Source organism: Battus philenor, unplaced genomic scaffold, assembly GCF_028537555.1.
Source record: "Battus philenor isolate CCGP_79_NKW_IND1 unplaced genomic scaffold, ilBatPhil1.0.hap1 SCAF_10, whole genome shotgun sequence".
NCBI lineage: Eukaryota > Metazoa > Arthropoda > Insecta > Lepidoptera > Papilionidae > Battus > Battus philenor.
The window spans coordinates 3,784,284-3,810,589 of NW_027181662.1; the positions used below are offsets into that span (position 1 = coordinate 3,784,284).

General features: G+C 31.4%; 1 protein-coding gene across 1 annotated transcript in view; it reads left to right on the plus strand.

Moving 5' to 3' along the window:
* Positions 1-261: 261 nt before the first annotated feature.
* The window catches only part of chp (chaoptin), an 82,730-nt gene continuing 56,685 nt past the window's right edge, over positions 262-26,306 (plus strand). Inside the window, exon 1 of the mRNA XM_068766534.1 lies at positions 262-378. Within this exon, the coding sequence (XP_068622635.1) occupies positions 376-378 (3 nt within the window). The 5' untranslated portion in view covers positions 262-375. The remainder of the gene's footprint in view (positions 379-26,306) is intronic.

Below are 26,306 nucleotides of genomic sequence, written 5' to 3' on the forward strand. Positions count from 1 at the left end.
TTTAGATGTTTTTCAACGGCTCAGTATAGTCATGCATGAATGAAAAAAAACCTGTTTACGCTTTTTAAATTGAACACGCTGTTAAAACATACAGAAAAGAGGAAAAGCAAAATTCTCTATATCTTTATTTAAATCTTTTATATTTATTTAAATAATCGCACGAAATTCGTTCGAAATTTAAGTTACTGGCTGGTTATATTACGAACTAACAAAATTATAAAAATTACAGGCACTTTAAACTAAATAAAATTTTGTGAAAAATTACAGTGTTTAAAGTGTGAAAAGTGAAATAGTTTGATACGTCGAGTGATCTGTGATGTGTAGAGGGTGCCCCGAATGCTGAGATTATATGGAGTTGTTTTTATATAGCGAAACATGGTAAGTAATGTCTTTTTTTTTAATTTTAAATTATAATCAAGTTCTTTTTTTAAAATAGGTAATTGTCAAAATATTTCGTACTTTTGATGTATCTTAGTTGGTGGTGTCAATTTAAGAGACATATATATACTCCTTCTTATTCGACTTCCCGCTTCTGCCGTTCTCACTATAAGCGTACATAAGAGACTCTTTAGGGCAAAAATATGGAAGATATAACATCTTTAAATCTGCAATAAATCTGTATGAATTACATGTGTATCAGTAGCCAAACTAATGACTTTTAGTTTACGATTTCTTCATCATTTCAGCCATAGGACAACAACTGATTAATATAGGTCTTTACAAAGGTCGTTTATCCACCTTGTGGGTGGAGGTTCCACTCTGTGTTTACCGGTAAATGGTCTCCACTTGAAAACCTTAAGTCGCCATCAGCCATCCGATCTGCGATATGTGGGCTGTCGTCAACGTCCCAATTCACTAGAATGTAAATGTTACTTTTGTTCCTCCACAGAGTATATAATTTTCTGATTATATATCATATAGAAATCTCAAGGATAGCTCTCCATAGCCTGTTGAGCGAACGAGTACTTGCAAATAACGTTAACGAATTAATGATTTTAATTTTAATGTAGTTCGATGTATGAATGTACGAAAAATGATTATCTACGTTGTTAGTATTAAATGCAAGTTGCATTTATTTATAACTGAGACGGGTAAAATGCTTTTAAAATCTTAATGGTTTAAGTTCGCACTTCCTCAATTAAAAAGGTCACTTTGGATACCAACACCTGCTGCACTGCGCCCACGCAAGCAATTTGATGGTCTTTAATTGACCGTGCACACCATCGCATTGACAATACTGAACAAAGCGAGAGATGGTTTTAGCAAAAAAAATTTTAAAATGTCACAAATATTGTTAAAATATGTGACGTAAAATTGAATAACGAAGTTCGTTTTTTATATATTCGAAGTCCAAATATGTTTATACTAAAAAGTAAAAGTAGACGTAACAATCTGATGATAAATAGAATTTTAAATATCGTAATCCCTGTGATTTGCGCTTATCAACTTGGAACACGTACCGTTCGGATTTTTAGCAAAAGAGAAGTAGCAATGCGATATTATAATAATAGAAGAGTTGTATATATTCCATTTGAAATGTAATCCATTTTTGTTAGTTTGTTTTTTATAAATATAATTTGAGAACGATTTTAAAAAACGTAATTTGTACACATTATACATATACGGATGTCTCTCCACATGTGTGAATAAAGCGACTTGGAGAGTGAAAATTTTATTTCTGCGTCCAGAGAGTCTTTATTTTATCTATATCTTTTTTATTATTAGAATTTATATTTCACAGACATTAACGTCCATGCCTGTGTTTTACAATTACATGTATATATTGCAAATAAATGATTTTGCTCACGTTTATACATGTTTACTGTCTTTTGAACTTTTTACGAATTTAATTCGTACACTATTTAAAACAAAGTTGGAGAATAATATTTATTTTTAATCATTGTTGTCTTGTTTGCTTTTAACTACGCCCAAACAATGTTCAGTTTTTAAAATTCCTTCTTAACATGTATATCATAATGAGTGACTTTGTAGCGGGCTCAGGCGAGTAAAGAACTATTTTAACTCTAAGGGCGTCATCGTAGACAAGCACGATTTGATTACACACCTATCCCCGATTTACACGGTACTTGTTTTACACCTTTTCGCTTTTACATGGTTTTCCGAATAAGTTTTTCTTTTGTTTTAATATCCGATTTTATTACCGACTCTCATAATGTAAATATTTCGGCAAAATAATTTTGAGTGATGAAAGTGAATTCGAACCTTTGATTTCGAAAAAAAGAATGAGAGTAATTTCTGACAGTGATAAAGGATAATAAAACACATTTGGTTTTATTTTTTGTTCTTCTGTTTAATGTATTGTAATTAAACAGTATTTCCGTAATGTATTAAATATTTTAACTTGTCAATGCATTTTATTTTTATTTCTGTACGTCTATAAATATAAAAAAAAATCACAACTTTTAAATAGCAAAATTATGCATTTTCTGCAAGTTTTTCGATTTACACGGTTTAGACTTGGAAATTTTTAATATTCGATTTACACTTTTTTCTCAGGAACGTATATACCATGTAAATCTGGGGGTGGGTGTAGTTTCTATTAAATAGAGCTCTTCTGACATTTTTCTCATAACGTATACAAATAATCGCTATGAGTGATCCTTAGCGGACAATAACACGAATAAAAAGTTGAGTTGTGGCAGTTCGTAGCTAATATACCTATTTATATATAACTATAACCGAAGTTGCTAGAATATTACCACAAATGAATTGTTATTGCAACATACAAAAACATATTTATGAAATTATGGACCACGTTGTCTTTGTCAGAAACAATCTTTAATACCATTACATCGGAATTGAAATATTTAATGCGATTTTATATAACTTCACGTTCTAATCTTGCGTTCATTTTAATATTCATCAAGTATTCTAGATTTTTAAAAACTATACGGGACGCAGACCGTTCTCAACTCTGCCCTCTGGTCTGTGCAAAATTAATTTCACCAAGATTAAAATACGCTGAGCATTTAATTTACTCTGAAGCCGGCTTTATAAATTTTCAAGAGCGCTACAAGCAATGTTTGGTACATTTTGTCTTCTCATAGTGAGCCAAGTGTTTGTTCAAAGATAACAAAAGTTAATTTACAATAACTAGTGCTTAGTTCCTCTTGTTAAAAGTTCTGTTAATGTTTTATGTTTCTGCCTCGCCCTAGTGAAATTACTGATACCATTTAATGATTCAAGATAATAATAGAATATGCAGTGTTATGTAGTAAAGGATGTTCAGCATCGAAACAAAGTCATAGAGAGACTCTTCACCGAAGTTACATTTGACGATGGACATTAAATCTGATATTTGCCGGTCAGACTAATCGTTTTCACTAAAAAAAACTTTTCGTTTTCACTAAAATATTTGACTTGGATTATAACGAGTGTGGAGTTACTATTATGTCCTAAATCGAGGCGAAATGTCAACACCGTCGGAACTACGGTAGTATGAAAAAATATAAAATTTTGAGATATGTAGTATATGAGGTTTTAGTCAACAAGGGCCCGGACTCATCGAGAGAGAGTCTATCCCGGAACGAAAAGATTACTTCGGAATAACTCTTTCTTTGCCACGGAAAAGAGAAATAGTTTGTTTTTATATATAATTATACAAGTGAGGCGCAGAATATTGAAAATGAAATTCATTCTACGTCCAGGAGATCATAAACCTAAGTAATGAAGATAAGAATGCGATGAATAATAAGGACTTATTCAATAAAGCATTAATATTCTGAGTTTCTTCCTGTTTCTTCTCCGCAACTATAACATCTTGCGAAGTAAAGTAAAACTTAAATAAATAAAAAAAAAAGTTGCCGATCAATAAGAGTTCTGTTAAAAGTGCCATGTTGATAAAATGAATTTTATATTTATCTTATCATAAATTGCATTTGTCGTCACCTCTCATGTCAACGACTTCGTGGTTGTCACTCCAGACTATTTCAGCCCAAAAGATCTTTTATGACCTTGCTTTTTCTACATTATTCTTAAGTTGCATTAATGTTAGAAAACAGTAAATCATCGTTTATAAAATATCATCATTATGTCGCTTCAGTATCATTTTTTTTGTACGAATACGTCCAATTCACTGTTCATTTAAATTAAAAATTATTGAATCAAAAATACATACCTTATCGTTTAAAATAACGTTTTTAAATATCGTGTTGGATATTTATTTATAAAATCTAGTCTCTATGATGTTTACGCCGTTACGCTGGTCTCACACTCACTTCGTTGTGAAAATAATCCTTTTTATAATAATATAGTTAAACATTAAACCTTTGAGTGAATAACTACTCCTATATTCACTGTAACTTAGCCATTTGACTGAAAACATTTTAATTACAGCGGAGTTTATTATTCATTCCTGACATTGCTCTTTTACGTAAATTTTCGTTGGTTCCTTTCATATATCTTTTACACGTACCGTTCTTAATTAATTTTGAGTATACTTTTCATATGTATGTACGAGTATGATTAAAACTCTATTGTTTGAAGTTCGTAGTGAACTTTCATAAACTAACTGAGAATTTCTCCAACTTACTGATTACATATTTTTTTTATTAACATATATAGTCTCTCGGGGATACCTGTTCGGCGGTAAACGGCCTACGACTGATAGGGTGATGACGGTGAAGAACGAATATAGGTACAATTTATATACGTATTTATTTTCATATTAACAGATAAAGCAAAATCTTTTATTTTGTTACTCTAGTTGATTATTATGTGTCAAGACCTCTGGCATTTTTTTTTCATTATCATCAACTTATGTTTATCATGAACTTTGAACAACAGTCCCATAATTTTTTGATGTTGTAAAAATACGCAATTCAGTTTTAAAATTTAACTGGTACGCGTTCTAATGAAGTTGTATCGTATTAAACAATATGAGTACATAAGTTTAGTATAGAGGATATTAATGTAAATAACTTTATATAGTTTAACTGATCCTTTAAGTATATTTTTATGTAAAGAAGTATTTTTAAAGTGAGCCAGGAACTTAAATACTCTACTGAATAGAGCGTCTCCTTTTTAATTCACGGAGCGTTATGTTTAAGCGGTACGTTTCAATGTAACGAGACAGCGCTATGAATTTTTTAATTTGCAATTCATTTCTGCGCTTCGAACGATACCGCTTCGAGAATTATTTAATTCCCCTAACGAGGTTAGCTGTGAGTCATTATAATTGTTTTAAACTAATTTTTAATATACTTTTTTTAAGTTTGAACAGACTTCTGACACTAATTATAATGTCAATAAGCGATGTTTTTAGTTACCGTTTTAATGGATATATAACAGAGAATATGCATGCATTCATATTAAATAAACAGTTATCTTAACAAGTAGCTGCCTGTCAATAAACTGTATTATGTTAAAAATATATCGCAGTTTAATAGTTAAAAATATATCTCGTGACACTTTAAGAAATTCATCAAGATGGCGACTAATGGAGGGCTAGTATGGCATTGTTCTTCTGTCACGTTTCGAAAAACATTGTAAAGATAATATTTAAAATAAGTATCAAGAATAATAATTAAAGTTAAAGTAATTACATTGTACAATACTATATATATGTACGACGATTATATTATAATACGTTGTGCCGTAATTAATACGAGTGTAATATCACGGTAGTGCATACATTTTTCTCACCTGTTAACTCACTCGTTATTTGTGCGCATGGGAAACGAGGTAAGACTATTACTGACTGTAAATTGGGCTGAAAAGCCTATGTCATATGATGGCTTTTCTGCTCAGTTCGTTCCTTAATCCTCGAGGATTATAACGCAGGTTTATTCAGGGTCAAAGTGAATAGACACCGCGTGCTTCAGCTTCGACCAAATTGTTGCTGTCCATCGGGCGAGTTGGTGGTCAGACGCGGACAAAATAACGTTGGAAAAATGAGCAAGAAATTTTATTTATTCACTTAATTTCTTAATAACAAACGCAAGATTTTAGTATTAGTGTGATTTAGAATAATGCTTCATGGGACATGTTTTTTATTATGTATTACATTCGAACATTTTTATCGTTTCTATTAACGCGACATGTATGGCAGCTAGAGACGAGTGTTTTAATTTACTCTGTGGTTTGCAAGGTAACACAATATTGTTGTATCTTTTAATGAAAACTGTCAAACTCTCAATTTTTCTTTTTCTTTTTTTGATAACCTTCCTCATTTCAAAACAAAAATGTTTAAAGTAATTCCTGATTGGCTGAGGAATTCTTCTAATTTAGTCTTGGCAACATATTTGGAGGTACATTTTTATTTATATAACACTTCGATTTTTCTAAAGTAGGGTTGATATAAGTGAATGTATGTTAATTTAAAACGCATACATACACACACATTTATGTATATGTATATATATATATATATATATATATATATATATATATATATATATATATATATATATATATATATATGTATATAAATGTTTGTGTAAATAAATTCTTGTAATGTTAATAAATGTAACTATAGATTGAAATCAGGTTAATACCAATAATTACTATCTCAAAATAATATGTATTTATTTCCTATGCAAGAATATATTTATTTGTTATATTTCAAAGTGTTAGACCATAGAGAAGTTGATGCAGTGTCGTATGTACAACGACATGCCTTGAGGTTTAACGACAATTTCGGCATCAAACAATTATCAACATTCAGTTTCATTATTCGACTTCGTTTAATCTTAAATTGAATTTAGAACTCACACTAAACAAAACACACAGAAAAACTACTTCGGTGTATGTAAACGCACGCAAACACATACACATACACATATATATATATATATATATATATATACATGGGTACATGAACATGCATGTGCGTGTGTGTCATCAAAACCCCTTTATATCCAGTAATAAACTTCAATAAAGCTTAGCCTTGTGAACTGCTATATTGTATTTACGATACGACAGTCATACAATTTTATTAAGCATTTAAACTATTACATTATACTATTACATATACATTTTAATAATGAAAGAAAATATTTGTGAATGTGTTATGTAAGTTATAATTTAAAATATTACATCTATTAGTTTAGAGCATTTAAAATTAAAAACCCATTTGCTATCAATTATTGTATGATACACCTTATCCCAAAATAATGGTTCCTAAAATAATAAATTACGTAAAGTTCCTAAATAATAAATTACGTAATGAGAATGTAAAAATTCGTTTTCAAAATACGGATTACTACATATTAAGATTAAATATTGTTTACTATTTGTCCCTGTAGACTTTAAAGTAGTAATATCAAGTATGCAAAGGCTGATAGGGCAACTGCAGTTCAATTTATAGTTCTACCAATCCCAAAAAATAAAAATAATTCACATAATGTATTTTACAGTTTTTACTTTATACAGGTAGTAAACGAAAAAAATAGGTGTAAATGCTTAAAAGCTTTGTTGGCAAATAAGCCTGTAACTAGTCACCCTGTGTATTTATAGGTATAACAATTATGGAATCCTATTTATAGATAACTCGTTTGTTTAAATCCACCATAACTCCTATGGTAACTGGTTGCAAATACAAGAATCTGTACATTCATGTACCAATGTAAATCAGCCAGCGATAAATATTTCTAAAGATCCTCCAACATTCAATGATTCGCTGCATTTACAAAGTTTCATTTTGATATAGAAGAGAGCATACCAAAAGGTAAAGAATTGATATAATTAAGAATAGTTCGCTGAAATATTTATCAAGTGTTTAAAATCCAATGCATTTTCCATACAAAGTATAATTGATCTGAAATACATGAATCAGACTATGTAGAAAAGATTGATGAGAAAGAGACACCTTTAAATAATACGAGAGACCCTTTCGTCATAATTGATATAGTTGTTCATAGTCAATTGAAATATACATAAAATGTACATACTTATTCTCTCTGATATTGATGCTGTTAGCCCGGGAGTTTTTACAGCTTCATCGGAGCGGAAGGGTCCGTAAAGTTAAAAACTTAAAAATAAAACGAAACCTGGACGGGCACGTTCCAGTTCTGCAAAATCGTTCGCACGTAATAAAGCGCTCTACCCGAGTAGAGCTGTCTAGTGTTGATGTTATGTATATACGACTTGGGACGACATCGTGGACCACAGGTGAGCCAAGGAGGGATCCGGATGTAACCACGGTTTCCTCACGCTTTTCGCGGTCAGAGAGCATACGGCCGGCCCTTAAAACCGGGTGTTGTTTATAAAATGTCTTGCTTCACATTTTGCTATAAAAGGTATAAGTAATTCTAAAAAAACAAGAACGCAAACGTTCAAATAGTTCGCTGCAAGGTCATTCCACGTTCGTTCAATTGAATGATTGTTGTACAGAATGATAGATAAGCTACACCTATTATAAATTTGTTTAATTATAAACCGTTAGTGTAATCTGTGTGATGTGGATGCTTTATGTCAAAGTACATTCACAATTTTTGGATCTGTATCCAAAAAAGTCTCTAAATTTACTAGGTATGCTGCTACCGATATCGATTCTTGTGTTCAATATAGCATTGTATCTAAATAACTAATGACAGCGCTAGTCTAAACAAACTGGTATATTGATCTTTGGTGACAACTGTGTCTTTGGTATAGTAGCAGTGTATTGTACGATTTTTAACTTCAAATTCTAACACAGTCAGTTAAGTGTTTTAGTTTTAAAAAAATACACGAATAACTCGCATAAATATATCAGAGTAAAAGTTTAACGGAGCTCTCTTTATCAATAGTCCCTCTTTTTAGACTTGATATTAAACTTCTCTCAGTCCTTAACTCGATTAACGTTTATAACGAAAATTATAAATGGAATCAGATTTACTATATTTGTGAACTTATACTATTTACAATAAGTGTTTTTTTTTCGGTGTTGTTCAATTTATTTTACTTTATTAAAAAATTGTTATTAATATTATATACTCAAAATGTATTTATATAATAATGTATAATATATATATATATATATAAAATATATAATAATTTATGTAATATCGTTTTTAATTTCTTTTTACGTACTTTATGCTTTCTAAAAATCTTTTTTACTATGAATTTATAGCTACATAAATTGACTTTATATTTTTTTATAAAAGGGATTAAATAAAAAAATGCGAGTCAAATTTTAGTGACATCCCGACATAAGATTATGAAACGTCTTTCATTGAATACCACAGTAAAATAGCAGCTTTGTAAATCACACTTTCTAGATTACACTTTTTATGTTCATAGGCTTACAAAAATTTACTAGTACTTACACCTCTTATACCGTGGAATAAATTCAGATTTAGATTGCGATAATGCGTGCTATGTGTAAGTGTTTACGGTCGTCAAAATCGTGATAAAAATCACGCAACTCGAAGGACCCTGAGTAGCGAGACGATGTAAGCGAAGCCATTTGATGGGCCCAATAGGTAGAATAGGTGGAGAAGATCTTTGGGGGAGGCCGATACTTTGTAGTGGGCGTTTATCAGGTGGCAAAAATGAGATAAAAATTTTATTTTTTTGTAATATATAGTTTTTAAACAATTAATAGAGATTTGGTAGTACGAGAAATAAATACGTAATCAAAATATTCATAACTATTGTATAAAAATATATCCTTCGTTACCTTTATAACAACACAGACATCGTTAGCGATACCTTTCATTGCCTCAGAAGCCAATACCAACGAGAAAGTCAATCGCTTTAACGGAAGCCTTAGAAACGTTCAGCAGAAAATCTTTGACATTTTTATATAACGCCATTTCGACCTTAATTAGCTTCTTAATAATTTTTAAAACAAAAGCCTTTGTTTGTGTAGTTATTTTTATCGTTTACTTTATTATTTATTGTAAAAAATTATTCAATCTTTTGATTGGTCAGTTATTTAATCAATCGAAGAAGTTAGAAAAAGCGATTTTTTGGCAACTAATGAGCTATGACGTACGCAAAGTCTGAAGACAAAGGTTTTTCACCATTGGTTGATGTCGGTGATGTCGGTCTGATAAGTGTTTACTATCAGCCCAGCTTAATGTCACCCAAAAGAAAATGGAAAAGGTTATGCTCAAAACTTTGCTGCGAGATCGAATCAGGAATAAGATGATTTACAGAAGAGCAAAGGTCACTAACGTATCTCGAAGAATTGGCCTTCTGAGGTAGCAATAGGGGGAGCATATGGCTAAACCGACAACAAAGTTAAAGTTGCTAGGAGCCGCTGGATGCAGCAGCGCAAGACTTCAGGTCTTAACGATCTTTGGCAGAGAGCTATGCCGTGCGGTGGGCATCAAGCGACTCTTATGATATTGATTTCATCAGTTCTCCATGCATTCTAGCAATGGATTCATTTTCACAGACAAGACTCTTTTCTCTACCTAACCAAATTTTAAATAATCCTTCCAATGCTACTTTAAAAGCGTTAGATTTAATATACATAAATATACCTACATTTAAAATACAGCAAATTTAAAATTACATATCATTTTCCTGAAGATATATTCAGTGAAGAGATACGAGAAGAGATACGATGTATACGAGAAATTACGAGTAGAAAGAGCTTGAGATAGTTCAAAAAATTTTCGGCGCGTTTCTTTTTGTTTATTTCGCTCTTACAAAGTGCTTTAGTGTATCTCGGACGGGGTATCTAAAATGTACTATGTATTCATAAGAATGTATATATAAAATGCACGTCTCTCTTTCTGTACGTGAAAACAAAGCCACCTATTTTCGTTACCGTGGTTCGGTTTAAAATGTTACAGCTATTATTAAGAAAATCGGGTAAAATCGTCGTTCCGTGTTATTTTTACAATTTGACAAATATAATCGAGACTGCGAATTTAGGTTTTCTAGATTTACATTTCGAGTTGAAAGACCTTTACAATTTTAACTTTTTAGTTAATCATTTTTTAGGTTAGAATTATTTTTGTATTCTTTCAAATTGAGATTAGTGCATTGAATGATAAACTTTTGCATTCTATTATCTTTGAGACAAAGTTTTTGTTTAGGAATGTTGTGTTAGTCATTTCATTTATTCCTATGTCCCCAAGATGGGGCAGAGGGTATCCACAATACGTCGAGTGGTCTTGAGCCCTGCGCTTTACTTCGCTCCACGTCATTCCAACTGCCTTCAGCAGTGAACGTCCGCCGCCGGATTTGTTTTGGGCGGCCACGTCTTTGCTTTTCTAGGGGATTCTATCCTAGAGCTTGCCTTGGTATGTGATCAGGGTCCCTTCGGGGCAGTTTCACTTGCGGCGTTTGATCTGTTGGTCGATCGGCATCTCACCGCAGCGTTTCCAGAGGTCTACGTTGGAGACTCTCTCAAGCTAGTATATACCGAGAATACGTTAAAGACAGTTGTTAACGAAGACTTGGACGCGTGATATCTTTAGTAACCTTCCACGTCTCGCATCTATTTAACAACACTGTTTTCAAATTGGACCAGAATATTTTGAGCTTAACTCTCCTAGTCGGCTTCCGTGATTGCCATAAAGAACGGAGCCGTGCGAAAGCTGCCTTTCCTTTGGAGTTTCTCGAAACGGTGTCCTTTTAAAGTTGTGGTAGTACTTAGTGTTTATTAATTAAAATTTATTTTGAAGAAGATTAAATTACTTTATGAGATTTTAACAAAAATAGACTCAACCATCCTCATTAAAGCTATAGGCCGCCCACTGCTGGATGTAAGCCTCTCTCATAGACTTCTAATAGGACTGTCTGAAACAGGCATCCAAAGACTCTTGACATCTTAACAAGGTTGTGTCTAGCTCGCGGGTGGACGTTCTACATTGCACTCGCCAATCCTATACTAGTTAAAAATAACAGGCTCTCAGACCTGCTATTGATGTGTCCGATCGACGGAAGATAGTCATTTCAGATCGTGTAAGCATTTCGGAGAATGTCGCATTCATTGGATCTCATGTAATCAAGATAAGTAACGAACGTTTCATTCTTTTAATGTGCAACGTTAATTTTAAATTTCGAATTTTCAACGGTGTTGATTGCGTCGATAACTTTAAACCAGAACAAAATGGTGGAAGATGATGTAGATTACAAGAAGAATGCCCGAAGAGTTTATTTTATAGACATTGGAATGGGATTAAGGTCCACTATAATGACCCTCAATTTAAAGCCGATCAGATCGTATTTTACACCAAATGATCGGAGACGACGATTGGAGGACTAATTCACAACAGTTTCTGACGGATTTTCTTTTTCATTTGTGATTACTTTTACAAAATATTTTATATAGTTCACAGTTCAATAGAAATAATTGTTTTGAGGTCTCAGATTTTTTAAAATATTTTTCGAATGATGCTAGCAAGTTAAAAAAAATCTTTAATTTTCTAAAATCGGTGATAAAATCATTTTTATTCTATTAGTTAAAATCTCTTCCCGTGAATACTATATAATAAATAACTGGTTTAGGTTATATTTCATAAAGTCGGTCCGCTGTCAATAAACGCGACAGCATTGCACATGCTCCCTTTTCCTCGATCCCCGCCACGTCGCACTTTCCTAAGGCACGGTACAGCGGCTTCGGTAGCCCTATGCGACATCGTATATTTCTGCTTAAGTAACTATGTCGGATGATAAAGTCTTTTCTTTAAAAACAATAAATTTTAAACAAAAACTATTTGGTGTCAAACGCCAGAATTTGCTTAAAAGTTTCATGTAATTATCCAAGGCAAGAAAAAAAATTAATAAGTTGAATTGAAATTTGTTCCAAAAACAGTGTCAAGAAGATGTATTTGTTTTTTGTGCAAAGCAAAACAATGAACTTGGCTTGATGGTAAAGCCTATTGTGTAAAGTGATATAAAAAAAACTTGTTTACTCGTTTCGTTAAAGGATAGAAACTTTTTCGTATATCTTATTATTTGCGCAAAAATATATCTTTTTCTTCAAACTAAGTGTTGGATTTATTTTGTTACCGATTCGGGTAGAAAATGACTACAATACTTTTATTACTAAATTATCACCATTAAACCAATTATCATGTTTAACAGGGAAATTTTATTTTAAGAACAACTAATTGAATTAAAAATCTATATAATAGAGATAGTTGCAAACGAAATGTTAAGAAACAGAATATTACCAATTTGTACTATTTTTTATCTTCTTGATTTATCAAAGTAAGAAATAAATTCTAAAAAATTACTCCCAATTATCTACACCGGCTATAAACTAAAAACGCAATGTCAAAATAAGATGAGGGAGTTGTAGATTTTTTTTTAAATCTGAGTACATCCATCAATCCAATCAACAGCCAATCAAATAATCCTAAACAAATTCCCTTCGTCTTTTGTCGGTGGGGACGATTTAATATCCTCATTCGCCGTCGGGCCCAGATCCGGATTAACTTAGAACTCGCCGATTGGCTTCGTCATATTACTATATATAAATGAAGTGGTTTAGATATATTCACGTACATTTTTAGATAAGATTTCACAAAATACACAAGTAAATATTTCTGTTTTTGGCTATGAGTGTTTTTTTTTTATCCTTCTGTCTGTTTATAGCACAAGATATCAACTTGAGATCTGCCAGTGAATAGATTTAAAACCAATATTAAAAAAGTACATTATTCTATCCAAGAATATTATAATGATGTTAGTTTGTGCAATTAAATGTTGTTGATGCTCACTCAGGAAGCAAATTATTGTCAAACACTCTTTACTAAACTTTATATTTAAAAAGCAACTGTTGAGTTGTTCTCATCAGCTCTTGTAAGCAGAACTGCCTTCCAAGCCGGTGGTAGCTTCTTGTAATTGTTATTGATAACAATCTTTTTGTTATTGATAACAATGCCGATATTTTATGTAGATCGGAGATTCGAAAGTGCTTGTAATAGCCTATTCGAATAAAGAATATTATGATTTTTTGAGATAATGTAAACGGAAAGAAAACATTCGAGATTCTTTTAATTAAAACAATTAAAAATATAAACTCTGGTCACTTTATATTATTTTTAAAAAATTATCAAAAGAGGTTTTACAATAAATGATTGCATATTAATATTAAAAATCTAATTCGTAACTATGTGCATCATAAGTCTATAGTAAAAGAGTATAGCATAGTAGTATATAGTCTTCATATATTAAAATCTCTGAATGGTTATTGTGCATGTGTTTATTAATAATTAGATAATAAGTTTTTCATATATTATGTACATGTAGTTTATAATGTTATAAATGTTCCGTTTATTTTCTATCATATTTACATGTGCTTACAAGTTATCTCTGCACCACACCAAGTTGACTGGTAGTGTCTGCCTGTAAGGCATTAAGTCCGCCATTATGTGATATGTAAAAACTTTAAATAAACTATTGAATGTAAAACTATGAAAATATTTATAACATAAAGTAATAACTATCATTTGACATAACACAAAATAAATATTTCCTATACTCCACTATTCCGTCACATATACGTTTCGATACTATTAATAATGTGATGTTTTAGCGTAACTTTCATAATAATTTTTTTCGAATGTCGTTTTCTTAGGTCCTAAATGCCCACTACAAAGAATAGGCATTTTCAAAAGATATCTATGAGGGGATGTACTATAATCGCTACGCTTGGTATGCGGGTTGGCGATCGCAGTGTGGTATTTTAGAACGGATGGACGCTGCTGCCCAGCGTTGGGAAACTTATTTGTAAGCATTGGCAATGTAATTAATTCACAAAGTGTGAATACATATATAAGACATTATCTCGGAATTTAAATTTCTCTCCGGGATTCTCATTCCTCTATCGCTGGGCTATCACCGCTCAAAATAAAAATAAGAATCTGTAAGTTTTTTTTAAAGTCGCAGTAAACTTAATGCGTACTAAATGCGAAAAACATTTATGAGGATAACGTAATAGAGTCCATACCGGTATTATGGTATAAGTATCCTGACCCTCTTAATTTAACCCTCGCGTGAAAACAATGCACGGAACAATTGTTCACATTTGTGTACCTGGGAACAAGTTAGCCTTGCTGAACTCTTAAGTGTAACCGGTTTTCTGTTATTATGTTCTCATTGTGGGAAAACTGAATCTATTATGCATATATGTTTTTTTCTGTTCGCGCTTATATTTTTTTTTAAAATAACAGTTATAGCATTCGAGTGAGAACGCTTTATATTGCATACTGGCCAGCATTAAATAATTTTCAATATTATTTATAACTTCACGTTGGATTTAAAATTCGAACGCTAACAGATAGAAAGCTTTTGTGATTGTTGTTGGGTTAATCGTGATTGATACATCAGACGGATCACAATCGACGACTGACTAACTTTATTTTCCTTTTCGACTAACACTTCGACTAGCGTTTTAGTCGTCGTTTTTACTTCTGTACATACAACGAAACTTGCGTTCATGTCGGTAGTGAATTGAAGTAAATCCTGTTTTAGTATATTGTTCGTTAAAGTTTGATTATAAAAAAAAATCCGCTAAAGTAATCGAGTTCTATCTGAAGCTGAATCTACTCCAATAGTTTCTAAGCAAGAATAACTTGATGCAAATTGACATCCAATTATCGGATTTCAGGCTAACCAGATTTGTGGGATTGTTGTTCCATAACTAATGGAAATATAATCACTAAAATACCTACGATTGATTTAAATATCACTTCAAAATATCTTCATTGCACTTGTGTAAGTTAGTAAAATCACTAATAAATATTAAGTTAAAAATAGGTTTGTAAATCGCTCCCAAATATTTTTTCAACTTGCTAGTGTGTTGCGAGGTAATTTACAACTGTAGCTCTCGTGTAAAGTGCATCAGGTTAGTACTGTGGTGCTACAGAAACCGCTGTACCATAGCTATACGCACAACTAAATAAAGAGGTGGGAGTAGTATAGACATACGCAGTTGTCGCGTAAATAATTGCGTCGTCAATGTATTGCTGCCGTATGCGTTCTTTTTCACGGTCTTCATTTCGCCGCATTTTCCTAAATGCTGTACAACGGTTTCCTTGTATGACGTCGTATATTTCTGCTGCATAATTAGCTTTTAAATCTCTAATTAAAGTACCGCTTTGTATACTATATATATTCACCTACAACCTTAATTTCAATCAACAAGTCAACAGCTATTTTTTAACAAATATTATAGATTATATCAGAATTTACTTAGTACATAAATATAAACAATAACCAATACAGAATGTACAAAAAAAACAGAAAATTTGATTAATATTTATAACGGATAAAAACACGTTTTACTTATTTCTCTCAAACAATTTTCATAATTTTTCCAGTCAAGTCGAGAACGTATCTTATGCTCACCGCAAATAACTATAAGGTATGACGTACTCAATCTGAATATCAAGTAGAGATGTATATATGTCTTAATAAATAAATATTATGGTTTGTTATACAAATCAACAACAATGTATAAAAATAAGAATGATAAGGATATATTTTTCTTAGGAAACGAGAAAGGTTCGAGAAACGCCGAGGAAAGTAAAATCGTATAAAGTACAATTTTATTATCCGATGTAAGCCACGAAGTAAATTAAAACACCTGTATGATATTAAACATCCTTTTTGTGTTATGGTGATATCAAACTATAAATATCATGTTCAAATAAGCATTAGAATTACAATTATAATATAATCACTCTAAAGTTTCGCACGAAATAGGAAACTAATTAATAGATAAAAAGATAATCACTATGAATTATATTTTAATAATATATTTTTTATAGATCAGCAACAGGTCGAAGAGTTGTCAGGACGAAGTCTGTCAGGGCAGCTGATTGTTATATAAAGCATAAAGGTTTTTATTCATCTTTCGTATACAAGATAAAAATAGTATTTCATATACTTATAAATCAAGAAAATAGTACACCATATATATTCTATATATAACGTACTACGATTCCACATAAAGTTAAACAGTGAATAATTTTTATATTTATTATGAAAAATCACAGTAATATATCAAATTTAACTTTAATATAGGCTAATCATAGATTTCCCTTATTTACTGAAAGTTAAGATTTTAATATTTTTTAGATATTTGTTTTGTGTAGCTCTTTCAGGGTAAATATAGTTACTTGTGTGTGTGTGTGTGTGTATGTGCGTGTTCGTTTACGTGTGCGTGTGCGTATACGTGTAAGTGTGCCTACGCACATGAATATACGTGTGAGTGTGTTTGTGTGACAATGTAATAAGCGTATAATTTAATGTATACAACTATTTTACAAACACGATACTGTAAATACTTGTTTAAATTATCAGAATTATTAGGCTAGGCCTTCTTTGGCAAAACGCAGTTATCTGTTAAAAGCCTAGTTTTGTGGTATCGAGGGGAAAACATAGTCATATTTGGATTGAAATTATTCCTTTGTAAAACTCCTTCGTTTTAAATTTGCTATAACAAATTGCTTTGTTTGCATTGTAGACAGAATAATATTCACAACAAAGGGCCGAGTACCCGTGAGTCTTAAAGTATATTACAGTTTCCGTTGCAACTAGATATGTCGAGGCAATATTGTAAATTCTATAGAGAGAGACGTTAAAGCACGGAAATTCCTAACCTTCGCAAAATCATAGTCACGAACTAGTAGATTATTCCTTATTAGGAGGGGTCTTATTAAATTTTATTTACAAGTTAATTGGAAATAAGGCAGTAAAAGCTAGAAAATGGTGAATGTATAATGTAAGGTGTATTTTATCCAAAAAAACAATGTATTTATAAGCAATGAATACCGTAACTATTATATAGTTACAAAAAAAAACGATTTTTAATTCGAATTACAACATATTAAAATTAATTATTGTTTACTATTTTTGTCTGCAGACTTAATACTGCTAGTAGTTATTGGCCTGGAAAATCAACAGAAACTATAAATATACTAGAAATTCACTTCTTTGAAGCTTTAACACCTAAAACCAATCACCCTGTATAACTATTGTGCATGCTTCATTACGACTAATGTTACCGTTAGCGATATGTCCTTTACAATTTTTTCTGAGATTATTCTCCTTTTCCAATCAATGTTTGCTAGAGGATCCTCGTAATTTAAATAGCTGCTAATATTGTGTACGTGAAACAACATTAAACAAATTTGAATACTTTCAAAGCATTTAAGAACATAAACTTTCAGTTCAACAATGCACAATACGTTGGATTTGTTCGCAGCAAAGTGAAATCCAAATAGGATAAAAAAAAAACCGAGCAGCAGAACATAAAACAAGTTTTTACAAACGATTTATCGTTCCGCCGTTTCGACCTCCGCGCGTCCCCTCGAGAAACGCTGAAAGCGCACCACTACTGCGCTCCTTTAAATTTTCCCAACAAATAAATATATGCGCTCTTTGACTACATTCGTAAATGCTGCGGTATATTGCAGCATCACACGATTTACAGCTTCTCTGCTATGTTATTAAAGTCTAAATTTGAACGTAGGGCTTTAGAAAATTTTTAGAGTATGAAATTGGTGCGTTATTGGGTGTGCATCGGTGTGTAGAACAAAGTAAATGGTCTTATTCTTTGAAAAACTTTATCTGTAGACAATGACGGATGAGAAAAATTGTTTAGTGTAATGTGATATACTGTTTGTGTAAAAAAAAACGATTGCGACTAGCGAGGAATCATTATCACCTAATCACAAGTCTTTCTTTAAAGGAGAGATATGTTTATATCCTTTCAAACTGATGTAACGTATAATGCCTTATTATGCTGGTAACTTCCCTAACTTCACTTAAGTGTATATCTCAATAAAAATGGCTGTTTAATCATTTTAATGAAAACTGACCTATTTACATTTTTATAACAGTAAATAGATACAATTTTCCTTCAACGTTTTAAGAGTAATGAAGAAATATAAAGTGTCACAGTGGAATTAAATCAATTATAAACTGCCAATACATATTTATGAAATTTGAATTTTTTGCGCGAAATTTGTGCGATGATCAGTGATGATAAAAAAGTATTTCTTACTACTTCTATTTATTCGCAAGCTCATTCAGTCAACGAGCTATGAAGAGGAATGAATAGATATGAAGAGATCCGTAGACAAACGAAAGTAACCGTCTATTAACGAAAAAAAAACCCAATATAACTGACAAACAGAACGCAAGTTGAAATAGAAGAGGATAGGCCACACAGTAAAACTGAAAGCTGCTGGGGACTTGAGATTCTGGAGTGGAGACCAAGGATGCGCAAGCGCACAAGCTGCACAGGCGACCTTAGTGGGATCGTTGCAAGACGTAGGACGTAGACCATTTCCCGTTCTCGTATAAGTCTATAGGGAAAGACTGAACTTTGCAGTGGACGTTCTATGACTGAAATGGTTTTTTATCCGAAGCATTTGACCTCTGTATCGCAGGATCTTAAGTAATAACGAAGCGTGCGATGATACATGCTTACCTAGAAGAAACCAATTCACTCTTATTTTGAAGACTCCTCAGTTACACTTGGTTAGAAAAAATGACGCCGGTAGATTGTTTCACACTTTGGCTGTCCGCACTGTGAAAGTATTTCCAAAATGCTTAACGGGGGTAGAAGGTATTTCAACTGTGTACGTTTATCGTGAATCCTGCAGCAAGAACGCGTTCTAGATCTCTCTTTTTTTATCAACGGCTAAGACAAATATCGGTAAACGTGCACCCTTATACAGAATGTGTGACCTCCACAATTCATATATTAGTGTTATTAATATATACTCGTGCTTTCTCGTATCTATTAAAAGACTATTTCTTTCGAAATTATTGAGTACATACAATACAATTTAAACCATAATATAAATATATAATATAAATATATTATATAAACCATAATCTTTGATCCCTGTTTAGTAATGTTTTTATTTGTTTTGTCATTGTTTGACAATAAATCATTATATGTTCTTAGTGAGATAGTTATAAGGTAACTATTGTAACTAATTTTATATTTCTAAGCTTGTAAGTTTGTACTTTCTTACTGCCTTTTGTTACTGTTTATCTCCAATAAAGTAAATAAATAAATAAATCCATACGTCTTGTTGTCCGATGGTAAAAAAGGAGATGGGGGGGAATTATTTTGTGTACTTCCTAGGCACATTTTATAAAATGATGATAATGTATCTTTGTTAAAGAGTGATGTGCTAGGGTGATGAAAATTCGGTTCTATTTCCAACGCGTTACGAATCACGAACAATTTCAATTACCGTATTTATCTGTAAAGATATTAAGCGAAAGAGATTTGTGAAGGAGAGAATCTGTAAATACGATGACTTGCTTTTTTTTCTAAATATACGAACCAGCTACAACTCAGCGGGTATAAAAACGTCAACTAACTCTCGTAATATAGAATCATAAAAGTTCAAGCACCGATCGCAATATCTTTTACTTTTATATTCACTTTTTATTAGCAGTTCCCTATTTATAAGGCTATTCACTTTTTTTGAAAGTTATGTCGATTTATATCTGTTTAAGTTTAAATTATAGTTGGCGTAGTTATTGACGACAATGGCCTATAGTAGGTCATAGATACGGTATACATTTGTTGGAGTTAAGTTTATTTTATTCATATTACCAACTGAGAATCATATAGAGGATGAGAATATTGCTAGAAGAATCTAATTTAATAGAAACAAGAATCACACTGAGCTCCCCTATAATTCCATTCTTCAACTTATACCTACATGATTTCTAAACTGTCCCTAATCTAAAAAGAGCCCACAACAAATACAGACGATTTTATTTTTGTGGCAACTTTATTGTCGTTTTCAAAGTCCTTCGCACAGTAATAAATTTTTTTACACGTTTTAGTTTATAAATTTCTAAATGAGAATACGATATATAACATTACGATTTAAATTATAAGACCACTAATCGATCTTCTAAAGTTTATACATAAAAAAATAAATAATTGCAAATGATCACAAATAGCTCAGAATATATCGCCATCAAAATTATAAAAGGTAAATCACATTTACATATTTGCGCTGACTAGACATTCAGAACTACATTCCATACTTACTCCGAAAGGCATAAGACTATTAAGTGTAATCTGATTACAGAAACAGTTCCAGCCGAGGTTCCTCTTGAACATCCTTGTACCGGAATGCTAAGCTAGTATTAAGTGACAAGCTAAGTAGAGATCTCTTGTCAGCTTTTGCGTTTCAATCAAATGGAATGTCTGTTCATGTGACTTTCAAACCTTGCGGATTTCATGTTTGATGAAATATCTTACCTTACGATCGTGGTTTCTATGGGAGCCTCAAGCATGAAAAATAAAAAAGAAATGATAATATTGATAATCCATGTAATAATTTATATACTAGCTGTCTCCGACCGTTTCGTTGGACCCAAACTATCCTTTAGGGGTTTAATTTCACGATTCGCTCATGATAATTTTTAACTTGCCATAAAAATATTTTCGTCACTTTTTATACCAATAGAAGATATAGTTTGAAAATATATATATACCAAACGAACGCGAGAAAAATCCCTCTTTCATATTTATTACTATTTATATTTATATATATTGATCTATTATTATATATTATATGTTTTATTATTATTATTAGATATTTTAACTGTAGTCGCGCGTGATGTATACGAAAATGGTTTCTATCACCACTGTATCCACGTACAAAAGAGTGTGAATGTTAAAATAAACACTACTATTAATAAATGTCTTAAGTAAGTTTTTATATTAAACTACTTTTTTAAATTAGTGTTGTAGTTAAATTGTATGACATAATAATCCTTGACTAATATAGCCTTTAAGTAAATTTTGTACTTAAATTTTATGGACTCATTAGATTCTGAAATTAAATTTATTATTATTATTATATTGTAGTTAAGTATAGTTACAATTGGATACTTAGTTAAAATGACTATCGTAAATAAACATTTACTCTTCTTATCATTTATTCTCTTTTATTATACTTATTTCACCTACCTTCATTAATTAACCTCTACGCCGCCATTATGGTTGTAAAAAAGAAGTATGTTTATAAATATAATCATTGCACACAAGATAAGCAGTTGCTGAATGCAAACTGCTTGCTACAGTTCCCATTGTAAGTCTATGAGGGAACGGGTTAAAATGATGAAGATACACTGTGACCTTCTGAACAAAAAATAAATAAAAAATTAAAAACAATAACGAAGTAAAACGACAAAATTGGTTCATGCAATCTGCGCCAAATAATATTCCATCAAATTGCCCTCGATGTTTGGCCTATTATGAAGATTGCCTATAAGTCTAGTTTGCTAGAGTTTCGCAAAGTTCGAATATACAGTTTGATATACGATTAGCAGACGCCGCGCTGTGGTCTAACTTTGATGCCGGTTCTCGAAGTTTCTATCGCGTATATTTATTGTTAGATTTACACAGCGTGCCGTTTAAATGCACTTATTTATGACATCGGGCAGAATTAATACAATTTGTTTCAACTGGGAGTAAACGTTATTAGATTTGTTTTGAGAACACATGTTAATTTATACATTTATTAATTGAATTTAAATTAACACTACTCAAAATAAAATTTTGTATCTGTTATGAAAAATATACGTAACATATTAATAATTTTTTACTTCATAGATACTTTTATAAATAATGTAAATGTTTTGATATTATATGATAGTATGATGTAAGTAAATAGGTACTATCAGTGTATGTATTGAGATCCACTGTCGCGGACCCCCATTTTCATTTCATGGACCCCCAAATTTTTTTTCGCTGACGTAGACCCCTTGCAGGTTGTCATAGACCCCTAGGGGTGGATATAGACCACTTTGGGAATCACTGATTTATTTCATTATCATCATTTTCAATAAGACCGATAGAAAGCGAACTGCAAGCAGCATTTTTTACAACATTAACAAGCTCTGACCAAAGTAAGTGGACGTCCTTTGCATCGATTGCTGGTCTGTGGTCTACCCTTTGAATCTTACAGCCTCACAGCGGCTATCCATTCCGTCCACTTTGTAACCTGCTGTTATATAACTGTGGACTTAACGATTATGGTTAAATTTTTATTTTAAAGTTCGCTACAACAACTCCACTATCGTATTATAACAAACATAATATCGAAATAGAATTTTCTAGTTTATTAATGAGTTTCTGCATAGTTAATTCAACGTTATTCTGTTTATAAATTAAATGTACATGATATTTTAATCTCTACAAAATTAATTACGCATTAGCCGAAGAGCGCTGGCGCTGTCCGGCGTTTGTACTGATCCATTAATTAAAAAAAAGTTTTTATAGTCTTTTATAAACATTACATTTTTATATATTATATTCTCAGATCTAGAAGTTTGTATTTGTAAAGTTATCATTATTATCATTTGTTATTATATATATCATGAGAAAATTGCCAGAGGAAGTAAATTTTATAGAAATTAGATTAAAATTTAGCAACCTTTGATAATATCACTATATATATACCAAAATAATATCTGTCAGCATTTCCTTTGCCTCTAAAATAGGATATTATGTAGCATCTATTAAATATTCGTATTTATATAGTACCGTTCCCACGTACACATACATATATATAGATATAAATATATATTTATATATATATATATATATATATAAATATATATATATATATATATATATATATATATATAATATCTTTATAGTTAATTTATACCTGCTTAAGAAGAATATTTTTAAGTTATAATGTACAATTAAATACAGAAGTTCATCATTGATCAGACCTCTTTGATCCTGCGTGTATAAATTATAAATTCAATATAAATTTACATGAAAGTGAATATTTCGATACTTCGATATAACACCGCATTAAAATTTACGTGTTTCTTATTTACTCTATGTTTATACATATTTTTTTTGTGTTATTTGAAAACAGACACTGGCTCTTTCAATAAATTAAAAATATAGTATATCTTTATATAGAACAGAAATTGACAATTTTAATAGTTAAAGTGTTTATAGTGAAGTTAATTGTGATAAAAGTTAATTTATTAAAACGGTTCGAAAAATTTGTAGCCGTAATTATTAACAAGTTTGTTTCTCATTTTCATCGGAGCACAAAACTCGTAAAGTTTTAAGCCTTTGATTAAAACCGCTGATAAAACCACGGTAATGGCTTAAAGTCTGAAAATTGATAAAACGGTGAAGTAGCTGCCAATTAAAAATATACGCTTCGAGTTTTAGGTGAGGCCTGGATGCCTTCTTAGTACAAATCAAAAGTAGTCTAAATGTAATTGTAATTATTACAAATTTGATTATTATATATTTTTTTTTCATTTTCACTCTATTTTTGGAAAACAGAAATATAAAGCAAATCTGAAAATACGTTAGAGTATTTGAAAAATATTAACATGTTGTCGTACATTACCCAAACAGGTTGATTGGTTTAAGCTATAAAAGTATTGGTCAACGAAAACTGTACAACGTTTGCACCTATTTACAATCACTCTGTATAAAATGATCACTTTGAAATATGTTACATTCCTTATTTTTTTTTGGAATGCGTCAAGTCAACAACTTTTGTCATTATAAAGTATATGCACAGATAATAAACAACAATTAATTTTTATTTTGTTCCTAGTAATTCGAATTTAGCTTTTAGTTATTTATTGTTTCGGAAGCTATTGAATTTTATACAGGCTATTCATTACATTAATTGATAGTAAATGCGTTATACATTCACCCATTTAAGTCTTTTGTACTTATAACATAACATCCTGTTAATTAGAGGTTTTTAACTTATTTTTCTTGTCAATTATCACTGGACATATTACGTAGATTTGACAATGAATGCTAACATTAATTGAGAACTTTTAAATACTACAATGACTCGTACAAATCTCTCCCTAAGAAGTGCTAAGGACGTTATTATAAGTTAAAAATCTATTTTAAATAACACGGTACATCTAACGAATGATTTAGTATGTGCTTAATTAATAATAAACAGATTGACTAGGAAAAATATCAATTCATAGATTAAAAATAAAATTGTCCTCTCTTGGATCTTAAAAGTTTATTAAAATCTCAAATTTTCTTTTAGGTTTATACAATGTTGATACTTATTGACAGAAAAATTGTTCTAATTTTTTATACTTAAGCTTTACTACGTAGAACAAAGACATCTATTGTCTCCAAAAATCTACATAAACGATGTCCCTATAAATCATTTTTATTATCCTCATTTAAGAAAGATTTTTATCATAGTACATGTAATTTATTTCTCATTAAGCTAACTTGAACGGTGGTAAAATGTTCACTCGATTTATATTTATTATTTATTTATAAAACTTCAATAACTTTCGGAAGTAACTTAGGACGAAAGTCGACAAATATGTATTACCAGTGATGACTTAGGGAACTGAAACATGCTTTCTAGCCCTTATTGGCAGGCTTCCAGTTGCTTAACGAGCCATGGAGAAGCCTATACTCAGAATTACTCCTCTGGATTTAATAATGGCAAGTTGTAGTGGCATTGGAAAGGTCATATAGCGGGTAAAACAAATGGCCACTTTTGCCTATAGGTTCAGGGGAGCACGGAACGGATAGCGTAAAACGACCACTCATAAAGTGGAGAGGAGCTTTGGTTTAGGTCATTGGAAGGCGCAACCGGAATTAAATTGGGAGTCCATGTCTAGCAGTGAAGATCAGCTGAAAGCAGAATGTTTTTCAATTATCAGCCTTTTAAATTGTCCACATCCAATTTTTAAATATAGTGGTTCATCACCATCATCATAACAGCCGCTAAATGCCCACTACAAGGCATAGGCTTCCCTCAAAGATGGCCAGGATGACCAGCCTTGCCCTCTCTGCGTCCAGCGACTTCCTCCGACCTTAATTGTGTCACCAAGTAAGGAGCCTGCCCACCTTTTCTACTGTGGTCATTAAACGTTAAATATTTTATCAATATTTTTTCATTTCAGCCTTAGAACAGTTACTACTAAACATTGACTCACTCCTAGATTTCCAACGTTTTCCAAAGAAGCGGACCTTTTTGCAACTTCCCGAAACCTTAAGTATGTCATCGGCCCTCCTTATGTGGAGGCTACCCACGTCATGTCTACCAGGCCGTGGTCGCCATTCGGGAACTTTTCGGCTCCAACGATCTTCGGTTCCATGAACGATGTGCTTCTCCCATATAATTATTATTACATCATATTTTTTCGGCGGTTGATCCAAGTTACCGGAAAATACAATTAAATATTTTTGTGGTCGTGTTTTTTATTATTTAACAAGAATTAAGGATTACATAATTAAATCCAAATTTAACTAGAAACTCTCTCATGAATTCTTAGTAAAGTAGCAGTAATTGAATTAAAATTAACAACCAGAGAGCCATGGATAAAAATAATTGAAATGGTTCATTTAAAATTAATATTGTAAATAAAATTCG